The 17,446-nt window shown below is 40.6% G+C and overlaps 1 protein-coding gene across 1 annotated transcript in view; it reads left to right on the top strand.

Moving 5' to 3' along the window:
• LOC125462884 (uncharacterized) overlaps nt 1–17,446 on the top strand; it is a 47,259-nt gene that overhangs the window by 23,500 nt on the left and 6,313 nt on the right. Inside the window, exons 2-3 of the mRNA XM_048553345.2 lie at nt 203–283; nt 4,051–4,223. Of these exons, the coding sequence (XP_048409302.1) occupies nt 203–283; nt 4,051–4,223 (254 nt within the window). The remainder of the gene's footprint in view (nt 1–202; nt 284–4,050; nt 4,224–17,446) is intronic.

Genomic DNA, 17,446 nt, shown 5'->3' with positions numbered 1-17,446 from the left:
GTGGTAATGTATTGGGCAAGTTTTTCTTTATCTACTGCAATTACTTTTGTCCACTGTGTGCACTTACCCAAGGCTGACTTTCACTTTGGGAAAGAAAGTAAGATGTACAGGTAGTTTCTCTTTAAGTAGCAGAATAAGGGCTAATGACTGACATAATACCATCTCATTAACCAATTTTTGATGTTTCTTTATTTCAATGTAGTTCAATGGAATTGTCAATGTTCAGCACAACAGCAAGCCACAAATTCAACCAGCACTCCAGCAGTGAACAATAGTATAACAGGTGAGGTTAACATCGGGATAGACTATCAGCTTCATATTACTTTAATGCATTAATAGTTTGAATGCAATTAAACTAATGTAAAACTTCTACAGACCACTCATATGATTCAAAAGATTCAGTGTTAATTAAAAATATAGAGAGTAATGTTGTCACCAAGACAGTAATTGAGTAGATATTCAACTTGTTATTAATTGTATGTTATAGAAAGTGCCCTTCTGCTGATTTCAGTACAATTGAATAGCTCAACTGCTAGAATTATAGAGTTTCTATGGTGCAGAAAAAAGCCACTTAACCCATCAAATCTGCACCGACCCTCCAAAGACAATCCCATCCAGATCCAGCCCCACCTATCCCTGTAACTCTATATTTACCTTGGCTAACCCACAAAACCTACACAACTCTGTTGGAGGAAACCAGATCATCCAGCAGAAACCCATGCAGACCGGGGGGAGAATGTGCAAACTTCACACAGACACTCAGCCAAGGTTGGAATCAAGCCCAGTTCCCTGGCAGTAAGAGGCAGCAGTACTAACCATTGAGCCACAGTGCCACCACCGTGCTGATTTCTAATTCTGCTCCAAAGTCTTGAGGTTTAGTTTCCGATGCCCGCACATTCTTACTTCCTTATACAAACAAAAGCAGAAATTGCTGGGGAAACTCAGTAGATCTGCAGCATCAATGGAGAGAAAGCAGAATTAATATTTCGGGTCCAGTGACCCTTCCTCAGAACTGGGAAGGATTAAACAATAAGGTTGCAGAGTTATAGAGCATGGAAACTGACTCTTCAGTCCGACTTATCCGCACTGATCAGATATCCTAAACTGATCTTCTCTCATTTGCCAATATTTGGCCCATTACCTTCTAAACCCTTTCTATTCATGTATCCATCCAGATGCCTTTTAAATGTCGTATTTGAACCCACTTCCACCACTTCCTCTGGCAGTTTGCTCCAAACATGCATCACCCTCTGCGTGCAAAGGTTGTCCCAAAGGTCCCTTTTAATTTTTTTCCTTTCACCTTAAACTTATGCTCTCTAGTTTTGGATTCCCCTACCCTGAGGTTCTTAACCCTATCTGTGCCATTTGTGATTTTATAAACTTCTATAAGGTCATTCCTCAACCTCGGAAGCGGCAGGGAAAATAACCCCAGTCTATTCAGCCTCTCCCTATAACACAACCCTGGAAATATCCTTGTAAATGTTTTCTGAACCCTTTCAAATTTAACAACATCTTTCCTATAGCAGGGAGACCAGCATTTAACACACTATTCTAAAAGTAGCCTCACCAGTGTCCTGCGCAGCTACAACATAACGTCTCAACTCCTATATTCAGTGTGCTGACTAATGAAGGGGGAAATGGAGCCCAGAGACAGACAACAGCAGTTGAGCAGACAAAAAAGTTCGTAAAAGTCAGCTCAGGAGAATGATTAGCTGCTAATGGGGACCGTGAGTGGGTGAAAATGAGTTGGCTGTAGTAGAAGCAGCCCATTCAGTAACGAGGCATAATGAGCGGGATAGGGTAAGGACATTGATGAAGATATTCAGGCCCTAAAGTTATTAAACTTGATCTTGAGCACTGAGGTTTCAGGGCCCCAAAGCAGAAAATGAGATGCTTACTTTCATATTACTTGTCTCTCGATGTTGCCAACCAGGGTGCAGTGATAAACATTTCATCTAAATGAATAACCTGCTTGAGTATTATATCTACAGGGTGACAAACCTCAGCATAGATCTTTTTGATGATAAATTGGAAGTGAAAGTTTAAACTGTGATTGTGTCACTTGGTTTTTATCTCTTGCCCAATGCTCAAGGTTCACACAAAATCAGTTCCAGGGAGACTTCTCCCCACAATGCCAGGTCAAAACTCCCCAATCATTCAACAATGGTTCCAATCAGCAGCTGTGTTCATCCAGCTTCACACCGTGTTATCTCAGTTTCTCCAGCATCAGCAGTTCCTACTATCTCTGTAACATGGTTCCAATCCATCTGACTTTTCCCAAATACAATTATCATCAGCCAAGCTGCAGCTCAATGCACATCTCTTGCTGTCTCCAGTCTCAACAGTCCTGATTATCCAGAATTCCAAAGATTGCCATATCCACCCCAATCCTAGACAGTTTAATTGCTCTGATAATTTTTTTTTAACTCCTTAAAACTTCATTTACACACCTTTATACAGATTACGTTTTACAGACCTTAAACAGTCCTGAGCAAAGTTTCGATTCTTCGCCTGCCTGCAATTCCACAGCAAATGTGCTTTGTTCTGTGAGATACTTTGAAAGGTGCTGAAATTGTCACTTGATTCTTCCCTTCCGTTTGTGATTCCCTCTTCAAAGGCAACATGATCTCGTGATCATTCCTCTGAGCTGACTTGTTGTTCGGTTATTCCCCTCCCCTCTTTACCAGAATGTACTGGCCAACTTAGTTAAAGAGACATGTTAAAGCATCTTCATCCTGAAAAGTTTAGAATTCATAACAGCAGATATTTATACAACACTGTACAGAGAGACCAGCATTTAACACATTATTCTAACTCTGTCCACCCACAGTATTACACACATATCCCCCCACAAACACATGTACCTTGATTTTTGATAAAAGAAGGAGCTGATAGTAATGGGAGCAGAAAGCAAAATGGAGTTGAGACTACAAGTGGATCCGTTGATATTTTATTGAATGAGGTTAGACTCAAAGTGACCGATGGCCCACTCCTAAGTCTTATGCATGTTTCCCTGCCCCTGCACACAGATATTCAGAAACATGCACGCTCGCTTATTCACAGAATCTGTACAGTGTGGAAGCAGGCCACTCAGCCCACACCAACCCTGTGAAGAGCATCCATCCCAGAACCACCACATAACACTGCATTTCCCAGTCACCAGAAGCTGGAATTGAACCCAGGTCCCTGGTGCTGTGAGGCAGCAGTGCAAACCACTGAGCCACCATGGCACCCCAATGTGACATATATTTTAAATACACATGCGCATCATGTGTACCCTACACAAAAGAAAAACATTTGTACCAAGGGGCTGTTGATACCCAAGAGTTGGTAAGATTTGAAAGTAGAAAGGTTAAAATAGAAGGTGTCCAGACAAAAATATTAGTAAAGAAAATCATTTCAAAACTGGGATCTCAAACTTCCTAATCCTTAACGTCCGAACAGATTTGTGACAGTAATCATAGTTTATGAATACAGTCGGTTCTGCTATAATGCTGCAGTTGCATTCCTGTGCAGTATCGCATTATAGAAAATCACACAATAGAAATAATGCAGCCCATGGGAAAAGTGAAATTAAGGGCAGACTACCAAAAAAAACACTCAAAATTGCTCAAAAATCACTCGATAGCCTAACACGAAAGATGGCATAATTTGAATAAATGTTTAATTCATATCTAATCATGAAATAGAAGAAACATTATACCTTGAAAAAAACGTCAAGATGACTTGCTGGGGGAGGAGGTTGTCTCATAGAAAGCACTTCACAACAAAGCCCATGAAATGATCATGTGAATCTGGCACAGAAACTTTTCAATGCTAACATTGCACGTATTCACGACAAAGCCGGTGAAACGACCATGTGATATCAACGCATACTCCTCCATGCACAATGGAATCGCATTATAGCCAACACAAGTTCGCATTTTCGAAACAGCATTCCCCTATTTGTCAATTGCATTACAGAACACATGTTATTGCAGAACTAACTGTACTGGAAATACCAGAGGAGTTTTAGCCTTGTAACAATTCAGCACATTTGTATGCTCACAGATGAAAGTGCATTGAATACTTCCACTGAAAATTCAACTAGCAGATCAATAACAGATGGTCAGGTCACTGCCACTGTGACACTACATGGACACAATCACACTGAAGCTACTCCACGTCCTACAACAGATTCACCTCCTCTCATTGGGAAAAATGGGTCAGCAAAAGGAAAGCAGGTAAACAGATCAAGTTGTAAACATCTGTTCATGTGAAAAATTACTGTGTTGTAAATTAATTGTAATAATTGTTAAAATGACAATATTTCCCTTATTGTCCCTGTCTACTGTGCTCCTTTCCGAGGAAGGCATAATTAATGTAAACCTAATAATGGTGTACACACTTTGTTTTCATTTTCCACTTATGTCTTGAGGATCCATTTGCATAGAAAGATGTGCAATGTATTGTCAGAATTGAACAGAATAAGAAGTCCGAAGCTTAATGAAGGAAACAAGTGCTTATATTTTGAACAAATGTATATTTCTAAAAGCTTACAAATTGAAAGAACACCTTGTTAGTTTTGCTAAACCAGGTCTTGGATCAGACATTCTGCTATGAGCTTCAGATTTCACTATGTTTGCTTCAAAAACAGGAAGCATGCTTCCCTCCTTCTGTTTCCTCACCTCCCACACACTAACAATAGATCTATGGAACATTTGCATCCACTGATGTCTTACAAGAAGTAAATTGTTAACATCCTTTCTCAACAGAAAAGCAATGTTTCCTGTGGCATTGATGATTTGCTCTTAAAACACATTTTGAAGCAAAATGAATTGCCCTCATTGTGAAAGTCCAGGAGCTCGTCACCGGTCCATCCAAAAGACTGTAAACATTTCCCCTTTTTGTCCCTGTCTACTGTGTTATTTTACTGAGAGAGTCCCTAATGCCAATAACAACTTCAGCTGTAGTACTGTTATATAATTGAGTCAGTACACCTAGTTCCACCAACATAAGGAGCCACCTTGGTAAGTAATGGACTGTCAGAGGAAAACATAACAGGCCAGCACCTCTATGAGTAGAACAAGTCTTGTTACATTATCAGAATACTTACTGTGTGTTATCTGTTTCAACATGGAGACTGGGTGGTTGGGTTGCGTGAGAGGGAGATACATTTCTAATTTGAGCATCAATAATTGGTAGACAGTTTTTGCACACTGCTATGAAATGTTTTTTCAACTGCTAGGATTACCTATACAATATTTAAGCAGATTGTTGAATAACAGAGGCTCATGTTGAACAAGACATTGGCCACAGTCGCTTACAAGCTCCATCAGAAATAGGATACAAATATGGATTTGAGCAACAAGTCTTCACTATATGTGGCATACAGTGTCCCTGTATGGGGATTTAACACAAGATATAACCAGGAGAATTCAGAAATAGAATATAATTCACAATTTTTAAAGTTTAAATAATTGCTTTGTAATCATGAATGAGTTGTGAAGATCAACTAGAACTTTGCAATATAATTGTAGCTCATCCAGACTGTTACTATTTTGTTGAAATAAGCTAAATTCTTCAATTGTTTTAATTGGTTAAAGGTTTCTTATTACAAGCTTGGCAGAGGGATTTGTTCCCCAGTTAGTGTTCTGTCAATTAAAAATAGAGTGCAATGTTTAGCAGTCTGACGATTTTGCAGCAAAGTCACTGTGCACAACGAGCATTGTTGCTTTAGGTGTAGTGCAAAGTTGATTTTAATATATTTTGCCACCTAAAAAATCAAAAAGTATTGATTTCATGAGGTTTTAAATCACTAATAATGCATTGTTGTGTTTTACGCAACCAAGCAGAAAGCTACTATCAACTTGAAAATATCAAGATATAAGCAGAAAGTTCTGCAAATTCTCAGCAGGTCTGGCTGGATCTATGGGGAGAGAAACAGAGTGAATGTTCCGAGTTCAAAGTTCCAAAAAACTGTCATATCCAACTTGAAATGTTAACTCGATTTTTCTTTCTCCACCAATGCTGTCAGACCTGCTGAGTTTTGCCAGCAGCTTGTTTTTGTTTGTTTTCCAGCATTCACAACATGATGCACTTATTTCAAAACATAAATTCTTCCTGCATCATTTTACTTAAGTATTAAGATGTCTAGCATTAAAGAAGTACAATCAATGTGTATATTTAATTAGAAGTCTTCTTTGGAAGACACATTTCCATGTATATGCGAGGTTTATTTCTCTAAACACTTATGTCATGATATTTTTTGTTATATCATTTTGTTTTGGTCATCTGCCACTTATATGTGCCTTACCTTTCTTCCGGGGATTTAACACGTCAGATTACAAATCCCATTGATCCCTAACACCCGTCTCCACTCCTAAACAAATCCTCTTATCACCTTTACTATTCTGCCAAGCAGAATCACAATACGTCCATGACAAGGCCACAACCCCCTTTCCAGGTCTCGCATACAATATCACTCCCAAACCCAAAGATAATAAAATGTGAGGCTGGATGAACACAGCAGGCTCCTGAGATGCTGCTCGGCCTGCTGTGTTCATCCAGCCTCACATTTTATTATCTTGGATTCTCCAGCATCTGCAGTTCCCATTATCTCTCACTCCCAAACCCACTTGATGCTACTGATCCAAATGGCTACCTGGACCCCCAGTATTGCTACAAAAAAGATCATATCTGCAAGTTTGAAACACTATCCTTTGTATTTTTTGGCTTTTGGAAAAGGTAAAATAAACTTCAGCTAATCGTTATTGGTCTTAGTCATTGATTTATAATTTGTGTGTAAATGCACACACGACCATGCAACTGTAGCTTGAAAGCAGAAATGATGTTGTTAGATTAAAACAAAGAAGTCAAATTATGTGTTATTGCAATCACTGTAAATCAGTAGCCCTAATAATGTATCTTGTTCCAGATTCCAATACATTGTGAACACCACCAGGGGAAATATGCCTGTATAATATTCAATACTAAATTGTTATCTGTGAAGTCAAGACTGTATTTTGAGGATAACCTTTTGAACATCAAATATTATTATGCAAAGAATTTTAGAACTGTTGAGCCATTCCCACCCCTTCCATTTTCTTGCATTTCTCAATTCCCCATGCAACTGCAATCAAAATTGAAAGCATGTACGTGAACATGGTAGAAGATGCGTTTTATTGGTGAAATCTATCATCAGTTGACAATGCAGCAGCTACAAGTAAAATATAAAATGTTCCTGGATTTGCATCACTGCTAAGTTGTTTCTTCCAAATTGTGAGAGCATAGAATGCGTTGCCAGCAGCAGTTGTGGAAGCAAGGTCATTGGGATCATTTAAGAGACTGCTGGACATGCATATGGTCACAGAAATTTGAGGGTGCATACATGAGGATCAATGGTCAGCACAACATTGTGGGCTGAAGGGCCTGTTCTGTGCTGTACTGTTCTATGTTCTATTGACTTTAATTCTTGAGAACTGACCCTATTTTCCATCTGCACTTGGATCTCTCATCTACTCTTCCAAGCCCCTGGTCCAACCCCACCCATCCACCACTGACTCAGGCTTGCCAGTCCCAAGTTCTCTGACAGACTGCCAGTATGCTCACTGTCTTGTATTGTAGATTTCAATAAGGGAAACTGCTGACCTCAGATGTAATAGTACAAAGCTGATTGGTGCATGTCACCTCTAAGCAAATATGAATCACATGCAAAGAAATCCTCATGCACTATGACTTCATATTGAAGGTAGGACTTATTAAACACAATGATTTATCACAACTAAGTATTCATTGCCTGAAAATGTATCAGAGGCACAAACTTGTGATAGGCCTATGTGAGGCCCAGCACAGCACAAATACCCAGCTGACTTAATCTCTACATCTCAATTCACCAACAAATCAAGATTTTACATCCCACCTAATTCAATAGTTCTGCATGCTAAATTTCCCAATTCTGTGTGATCCACAATATCTCTCTTGTGTTCCTCCAATATTTGGTCTTTATCACTTTGAATTTCTCATTGTTCGTGAGTCTCATCAGAGTGTGTCGCTGGTAGATGGGCATGCTTATAAGTTTTAATTTATAATATTCTTCAGTTCAAACAGCAATTATTTATTTTGGTGGAACACAAACTAGTGCTGATATTTGACGAGCAATGCTTGACTGCATTTGAAGTGATACATCTAGCTGATTTCTACTGAATTTATATTGCATTCTCAACTTTTCTGTGTGGATGCAGCAAAGAATATAAGGACTGTTGGCTTTATTCCAAAATACAAAAGATCATTTTTATTTATTTATATCATAGGAGAGTAAAGGAACATTTAAATAAGCTGCGGTGCCACTATTGTGAATTGACTGTTGTTCGGCAGCCATATCACCTAGAGATAATTAATCCTGACCTAGACGTAAAACCTCTTGGCAAACAAGTCAGAAGTTTGTCACGCTTCAAGCACTGAATATCAGTAAAGGAAATACTCTAGATGACAAGAGTTTCCACTGTGTAAAAATATTTATGTGGGTTAAAATATTCAGATCATATCCTGTTTGCTGGGCTTCTCATTATTTTCCCTGAAAGTGTTCATTTTCCATTCATAGTTTGAGGTAAGATTGGGTATTATTCCTTGTAGTTTTCCCACAGACATTTCAACATTTTTAATCCAGAAATGAAATAGATATCGGATTTGTATTGATTCTCAATGCCAAGAATTTTCCCTTGGCAGCCAGATTCTCTGCATGATTCCTGACTAATTTTTACCTGGCTACAAAACTATAATTACTCAAAACTTATTCCAGTGACTTATTAACAGAAGAGATATCATAGTTGGTATTGGCTGCAGTGAAGGCATTTCTGAACTAATTTATTCCACATTTTATTCTGAGAAAGGTCTTTGCCCTGAACGTTTGTTCGCAGCAAGTCAGGCTTGGGGAGAAATGCAATAAAGGAATTGTAACTATAGCATAAAATTCACTTAACATGGTTTCTGTATTGCAACTTTACTTTGGGCCAGAGGTAGGTTTAGTCCTAATTTCAATACCTGAAATTCTGTTAATGTCTCTCCCATACCAACAAATGCCTGTAATCCCAAGATATAGGTTTGTTCTGCATTGGATGCTGGGGTGGTTTCTTCTCTCATTAGTATTCCACTAAACTTATCCTTGCTAAAAAAGCAAGTTGAGGAAAAATCACTGAATCGCTTGTGGCACAGTGATAATGTCCCTATCCCCAGACAAGGAAGCCCAAGTCCCACCTGCTCCAGAGATGTGTGGTAGCAACCTCTGAACAGGTCGATTAAAAATCCTTTTTTTTTCAAAAGGAAGCCATTAACCTATTGTGTCCGAATCTGTTCCGAATGAGCAGTTCACTTAGTCCTGCCTTCCCACTATAACCTTTCACATTCTTCTCTTTTAATTAGCAATGTCAATTTTCCTCGAGGGTGGATTAGGTCAGGCCTGGAGACAGAATCGTAGCAGACTCAGGTCTGGTAGTAAAAGTGTCAGGTCGTGTCCAATGGGATTATCTTGTACAGTGGATGTCATGGGAGGTCAGGTCAGGTTAAGTTCAACAATGGGTGGAGGAGAGTTTGATGTGGCCATATTTGGCAGCAAGAATGGGGTGGTGTTGGCATCCAACTGTTGGTGAGAGACTGGCAGGATTGTCAGGGGGACAAAGGGGGTCAAGTACTGTTAGGGTGCCAGATTAGAGTCTAGAGGAATGCAAATGGGAGAAGGGTGCTGGGCATGTGTGAGGTAAAGCATGGGGTCCATTTATTAGTTATTCAGGGGATTACCATGTATTGAATACTCCAACTTTCTGAGTAACTATTTTAGTTAATTTCATCATAACTCTCCGAAGTATTCAATTTCAATGAAAACTGTCAGAGGATTCCCAAAGTGGCAGAATTGCCCAGCAGAAAATTCAATTTCCAGACAATTCCCCTGAGTGAGAGTCAATAGAAAATCTGCAAAGTCCCCGTACACAATTCCAGCTGGCATAACATATGTCTGGCAGAAAATCTGGGCAAAGATTTTTAACATGGAAAACACAGCTAAAATTGCATAATTTGCAACAAAATCATAATTCATTCCTGAGCAGTGTTTCTTTTATCTTCAATGATGTTGGCCTTTGGAAGCTGGGCTCTTTCAGACTTTAGAATTGTTTTTATTCCCTCAAGGGATGCAGACATTGCTGGCTGGCCCAGCAGTTGTTGACCATCCTCAGTTGGCTTTGAGTGGGTGGTGGGGAGCTGCTTTTATGAACCACTGCAGTTCATTTGCAGCAGGTACACTCATATTGCTGTTACAGATGGAGTTCCAAGATTTTGTGCCAGCCAAACAGAAGGAACAATGATATACTTCCAAGTCATGATTGTGAATGGTTTGAGGGGCTCTAGCGGGCAGTGGTGTTCCCATGAGTTCTACTGCCCTTGTTCTTCCAAAATGGAGGACGTCCCAGGTTTGGAACTGCTGTATAAGAAACTTTGGTGAATTTCTGCAGTGCATCTTTGTAAATAACACACACTGTTTATTTTGTATGTCAGTGGCAAAAATGTTTGTGGATATGATGTTAATCAAGTGGGTTGTTTGTCCTGGATGGTTTCAAACATCATGAGTGTTGTTGGAGCTGTATCGGCAGGTGGGGAGTATTCCATCATATTCCTGGCAAGTGCCTAGATAGATGGTGAATAGGCTTTGGGGAGTGAATAGACAATAGACAATAGGTGCTGGAGTAGGCCATTCGGCACTTCGAGCCAGCACCACCATTCATTATGATTATGGCTGGTCATCCACAACCGGTATCCTGTTCCTGCCTTATCCCCATAACCCTTGATTCCACTATCTTTAAGAGCTCTATCCATCACTTTCTTGAAAGTATCCAGAGACTTGGCCTCCACTGCCTTCTGGGGCAGAGCATTCCATATATTCACCACTCTCTGGGTGAAGACGTTTTTCCTCAACTCTGTTCTAAATGGCCTACCCCTTATTTTTAAACTGTGTCCTCTGGTTCGGGGCTCACCCATCAGCAGAAACATACTTCCTGCCTCCAGATTGTCCAATCCCTTAATAATCTTGTATGCCTCAATCAGATCCCCTCTCATCCTTCTAAACTCAAGTGTATACAAGCCCAGTTGCTCCAATCTTTCAACATATGATAGTCCCGCCATTCCGGGAATTGACCTTGTGAACCTACACTGCACTCCCTCAATAGCAAGAATGTCCTTGCTCAAATTTGGAGACCAAAGCTGCACACAATACTCCAGGTGCGGTCTCACCAGGGCCCTGTACAGCTGCAGAAGCACCTCTTTGCTCCTATACTCAATTCCTCTTGTTATGAAGGCCAGCATGCTATTGGCTTTCTTCACTGCCTGCTGTACCTGCATGCTTGCTTTCATTGACTGATGTACAAGAACACCTAGATCTTGTTGTACTTCCTCTTTACCCAACTTGGCTCCATTGAGATCGTAATCTGCCTTCCTGTTCTTGCCACCAAACTGGATAACCACACATTTATCCACATTAAACTGCATCTGCCATGCATCCGTTCACTCACCTCGCCTGTCCAAGTCACCCTGTATTCTAATAACACGCTCCTCACATTTCACACTGCCACCCAACTTTGTGTCATCAGCAAATTTGCTAATGTTACTTTTAATGCCTTCATCTATATCATTTATATATATATCACAAAACAGCTGCGGTCCCAGCACCGAACCTTGTGGTACCCCACTGGTCACTGCCTGCCATTCCCGAAAGGGACCTGTCTATCACTACTCTTTGCTTCCTGTCAGCCAGCCGATTTTCAATCCAACTCAGTATTTTGCCCCCAATACCATGTGCCCTAATTTTGTTCACCAATCTCCTATTCGGGACTTTATCAAAGGCTTTCTGAAAGTCAAGGTACACTGCATCCACTGGTTCTTCCCTATCCATCTTCATAGATACATCCTCAAAAAATTCCAGAAAATTAGTCACCACGATTTCCCCTTCATAAATCCGTGCTGACTCTGACCTATCCTGTTACTGCTATCCAAATGAGTTGTAATTTCATCTTTTATAATTGACTCCAGCATCTTTTCCACCACTGATGTCAGGCTAATCAGTCTGTAATTTCCTGTTTTCTCTCTCCCTCCTTTCTTGAAAAGTGGGACAACATCTGCAACCCTCCAATCCACAGGAACTGATCCTGAATCTATAGAACCTTGGAAAATAATTACAAATGCATCCACAATTTCTAGAGCCACCTCCTTAAGTACCCTGGGATGCAGACCATCAGGTCCTGGGGATTTATTGGCCTTCAGATCTAACAGTCTATCCAACACCATTTCCTGCCTAATATAAATTCCCTTCAGTTCGTCCATTACCCTCGGTCCTTCAGCCACTATTGGATCAGGGAGATTGCTTGTGTCTTCCCTAATGAAGACAGATCCAAAGTACCTATTCAACTCTTCTGCCATTTCCTTGTTCCCCATAATAAATTCACCTGTTTCTGACTTCAGGGGCCCAATTTTAGTCTAATCATTTTTTTTTCTTTTCACATACCTAAAAAAGCTTTTACTATCCTCCTTTATATTTTTTGGCCAGTTTTCCTTCATAGCTCATCTTTTCTCTGTGTGTTGCCTTTTTAGTTATCTGCTGTTGCTCTTTAAAAGCTTCCCAGTCCTCTGGCTTCCCACTCATCTTTGCTATGTTATACTTCTCTTTTATCTTTATACAGTCCTTAACTTCCCTCGTCAGCCACGGCTGCCCCCGCCTCCCCTTAGGATCTTTCTTCCTCTTTGGTATGAACTGATCCTGCACCTTCTGCATTATATCCAGAAATACCTGCCATTGTTGTTCCACGGCCATCCCTGCTAGGGTATTGTACCATCGAACACTGGCCAGCTCCTCCCTCACAGCTCCATAGTTCCCTTTATTCAACTGCAATACTGACACTTCTGATTCTCCCTTCTCCCTCTCAAACTGCAGATTAAAACTTATCATATTATGGTCACTACCTCCTAATGGCTCCTTTACTTTGAGGTCCCTGATCAAGTCCGGTTCATTGCACAACACCAGAGCCAGAATTGCCTCCTCCCTGGTAGGCTCCAGTACAAGCTGTTCTAAGAATCTATCTTGGAGGCACTCCACAAACTCCCTTTCTTGGGGTCCAGTACCATCCCAATTCTCCCAGTCTACCCGCATGTTGAAATCTCCCATAACAACTGTAGTGATAACTTTGTAATAGGCCAATTTCAACTCTTGATTCACCTTGCACCCTACATCCTGACTACTGTTTGGGAGCCTGTAGATAACTCCCATTAGGGTCCTTCTACCCTTAGAATTTCTCAGCTCTATCCATACTGACTCTACATCTCCTGATTCAATGCCGCCCCCTCGCAAGGGACTGAATATCATTCCTCACCAACAGGGCTACCCCACCCCTCTTCCCACCAATCTGTCCTTTCTATAGCACGTATAGCCTTGAATATTCATTTCCCAGGCCCTGACCACTTGAAGCCATGTCTCAGTTATCCCCACAACATCATACTTGCCAACTTCCAACTGAGCCTCAAGCTCATCCACCTTATTTCTTATGCTTCGTGCATTCATGTATAATATTTTTAGTTTGTTTCTCCCCTCACCCTTCCTATCAATCCCTATTTCACTTGGCCATACTGCACAATCCCTCCTTGAGTTTTCTGCTCTGTTGATTCTGTGCTCTCTCTTAACTTCTCTTATTTTCACTTTCCCTTTAACTTGGTTCTTAAATTTCCAGTTTGGTCCCTCCCCCCCTCCATTACTTAGTTTAAACACACTTGTGTTGCAGTGGCAAACCTGCCTGCCAGAATGCTGGTCCCCCACCTATTAAGATGCAACCCGTCCCTCTTGTACAATTTATCCTTAACCCAAAACATATCCCAGTGATCCAAGAATTTAAATCCTTGCTTCTGGCACCAGTCCCTCAGCCACACATTCAAGTCCATTATCTCTCTGTTCCTGCCCTCTCCAGCCCGAGGAACTGGAAGCAAACCAGAGATAACCACCCTGGAAGTCCTGCTTTTCAGCCTTCTTCCGAGTTCTCTGAAGTCCCACTGTAGAATGCGCCTCCTTTTCTTCCCGACGTCATTAGTGCCGACATGCACCACCACCTCTGGGTCTTCACCTTCATCCTTGAGCATTCCCTGCACTCTATCAGTGATGTCCTGGATCCTGGCACCAGGAAGGCAACACACCATCCTCAAATCTCGCCTGTTACCGCAGAAACCCCTGTCAGTCCCTCTCACTATGGAGTCCTCTGTTACCACAGCTCTCCATGATGCCTGACTCCTCAGCTCTGCCTCCACACTAATTTTTGACTCACAGACCTGTCCACCTCTCGGACTGGCAGTGTCGTCTGTCTCGACAGTCAGCCTGTTTACAATAGGTGCTTCCCCGGGGTCTCTTGTACTTCATTCATGTCTTCCTTCATCATCGACATTCCCCTTCTCTCTTCAGGTATCCTCGGTGTAATGACCTCGCTGAAGGTCCTGTCCAGAAAATTCTCGTTCTCTCAGATGAGCCTGAGGTCACCCAGTTCTTTCTTCAGGGCTGCAACAACCTCCTTCAGAAGCTGAATGTGTACACACTTACCACAGATATAGGAGCCAGAAACATCATCAGTGTCCCTGACCTCCCACATCATGCACGCAGCACACTGAATCAGCTTGGCAGTCATGTCTTCACCTCTTCAACAGTGGCATAATCACGAACACATCTACTTAAATAGCACTCACTTACCTTCCCAACTGCCTCTCTGCCCTGACCTCATGTCCGCCCAGCTCCCGCCGCTCTCCACTGCAAAAAGGACTGCTGGCTTCGAGGTAAGTACTTAAATAGCACTCACGTACCTTCCCAACTGCCTCTCTGCCCTGACCTCACGTCCGCTCAGCTCCCGGAGGTGATTTACTCTCTGCAGGATTCCTAGCTCCTGCCCTGCATTTTTTTGCTACAATATTTATATGTCTCATCCAGTTTAGTTTCTGGTCAATGGCAACCCCCAGGACTTTGAGAGTTTGTGGAGTTTCCCTGAATTAAGCAGCTTAGATTGCAATATCTACAATACACAACTATGAACTCATGGACAGAATCACAGAGTTTACTTTAACTGTTTTTCATAAGCAAAACTGCACTGTGATGTGGGTAGTACATATTATGCTGTACAGTTTCAAAAATAATTCTTAGTCTTTCGCAGTCATCCTTGATATTTACAAGTGCGATAGGTAAGGACAACAGACTCAGTTCTGATTTTCATGTTAATGAATAATTTTCTGATATTCATTTTCATGGCTTGGTGGCTTTTTACAGATTACTTGGAGTCCAATTTCCTGTGATAAAGTGCCTTTTTGTCTGGATAGTGATAGTCACAGTTCAAATTTTTTTCCAACGCATGGCTAACCAAGTATCTCTCCCATTCTCACAGCTTCCAATGATGTCTATCGAGAAGATTTAAAACTTCATCATCACTACCTGTTTGGTCACATTATGAACATACCTTCTTGGTACTTGTTCGTCAAATTCTGGGCTGGGGTTTAACACTTCTGGCTCTGGGGCAGGGTTGCTACAAACTGGACCACAATATCTTTTCCCACTGTTCTGATTGAAACAGGAGTAAAGGCTTTTTGAATAAGGGGCCAGTGTTGGAATACTTTTGCTCAACGAGAAATTAAGTTGCCCCCTGCTCTATACTGCTCCTCTATTCAGCCAGAGTATAAAACAATTTACCTCACTGTACTCTGGGCATTTTTTGTAGAATTGATTTAAATTCAACAGGCAAAAGAAACTGATTAAGACTGCTTTGAATGCCAAATAATCTGAGAATAATCAGTGAAGCAAAAATAATTCCTCTATTGCTGGCTCTACAAAGTGATATTAACAGGTCCAATGCTGGACATTTTATTTCTTTATTTTTCTAATTTTTCCTATGAATTTCTACTTAAGAATCTGCACTTAGCTACCTTTGTATTTAAGATCATGCAGTAAGTGGCGACTTGTAAACTTTTCACTGCACTCATGTGAGTACATGACAATAAATCTATTGCTAATTCTAATTCTAAAGCAGCAATCATGTGTAGTACTTTAAAACAAACCTGCCATTGACATAACAAATCATTTTTTATTCGTGTCTAACTGCTGAGACTATAGGGATCTAATCTCTCCCTTGTGTTCCTTGAAAATTCTTGGCAAAAATGTGTTTTGACCACAGATATTTTGATAGGCACCTCAGGGTTTTTTTCTGGAGTATTTATGACTGTTGCTTATTCTAATCCTGTTCCTGAGGAGCCACTCATTTAAGTTGTTAGACTTCTGCCAACAGACATGCAATATTTGTTGTATTAGGCGTCAGCCTTGGCTCAGTCCTATTACTTTCACCTCCAAGTCAGAAAACTGTAGTTTCAAACTTCATTCTATCAAAGTTGAACACATAATCCAGACTGACACATTAGTTCTGCACTGTGGAAGTGATACCCTGTCAGATATGCACAGTTTTACATAAGATGTGACATTGACATCCTGTTTACTCTCTTAAGATGGCATTAAAAAAAACTTGTAACTACTCAAAGAAAAGCAAGGTTTTCCCGGGGTAATATTTCATATTTATCTATCAACCAACATCAATAGAATAGCTTTTCTGATTATAGATCTCACTGCAGTTTGTCAAAACTTGTTCACAAATTATATTCTGTGTTTTCCTTTGCTTATATGTTGACTACATTTCAAAAGTACTGTCACTATTTAAATGTAGGGGAACATGGCACTAGCTTTAAAGCTCTTTGCTATTCTAGGATTGTGAAAGTTATTTCATTTTAGCTCTTGTAGAGGATGTGAGCATTGTTGGCTAGGACAGCATTTATTGCTCATCCCTAATTGGCATGAGCTTATGGTACTGAACTTCATTGAAGTCCATGTGGTAATCTATTAGTTATTTAAGTATGCTCAAAGTCAACATTTAGAGTCTGTAGCATGGATTTTCTAGCAATAAATGTAGATGTGAATTTAACAGACACTTCACTTTGGGGAAGAGTGTTTAAAAACAACTGAAGTTGCTTTCTAAGTGTGCATTTTCCACCTATCCCATCATCAGCATTCTGTGTACATCCTTTAGGATATTGAATAATCCAACCATACCTCAACTGTAAAGTTGACTATTTCAAAGCCAGTATCCCAAATTCTAGCTCCTAACATTTGAGATGACCTAAAATTCTGCTGCTCAAGTCCTTCCTTATGCAAATCTCATTCACCCATCAATGAGCTTGCTAACCTACGTTGAAACATTCCCTATCTTGGAACCCATTTTATATTTCTTCATCTTATTTTCAAACACATCCATGGACTCAACTCCCCTTTTCTCTGTAATTTCCTCCAGCCCTACAAATACCTTCAAGGTACCTGTCCTCATTTATTTGAACAGCTTCAGTTTGTGCTGCTGTGCTATTTGTGGCTATG

The sequence above is a fragment of the Stegostoma tigrinum genome, chromosome 21 (genome assembly GCF_030684315.1).
Source record: "Stegostoma tigrinum isolate sSteTig4 chromosome 21, sSteTig4.hap1, whole genome shotgun sequence".
In the NCBI taxonomy this organism is placed as follows: Eukaryota; Metazoa; Chordata; class Chondrichthyes; order Orectolobiformes; family Stegostomatidae; genus Stegostoma; species Stegostoma tigrinum.
Note: the sequence above shows the minus strand (reverse complement) of the source record. Positions and strands in the feature narration are given on the sequence as shown.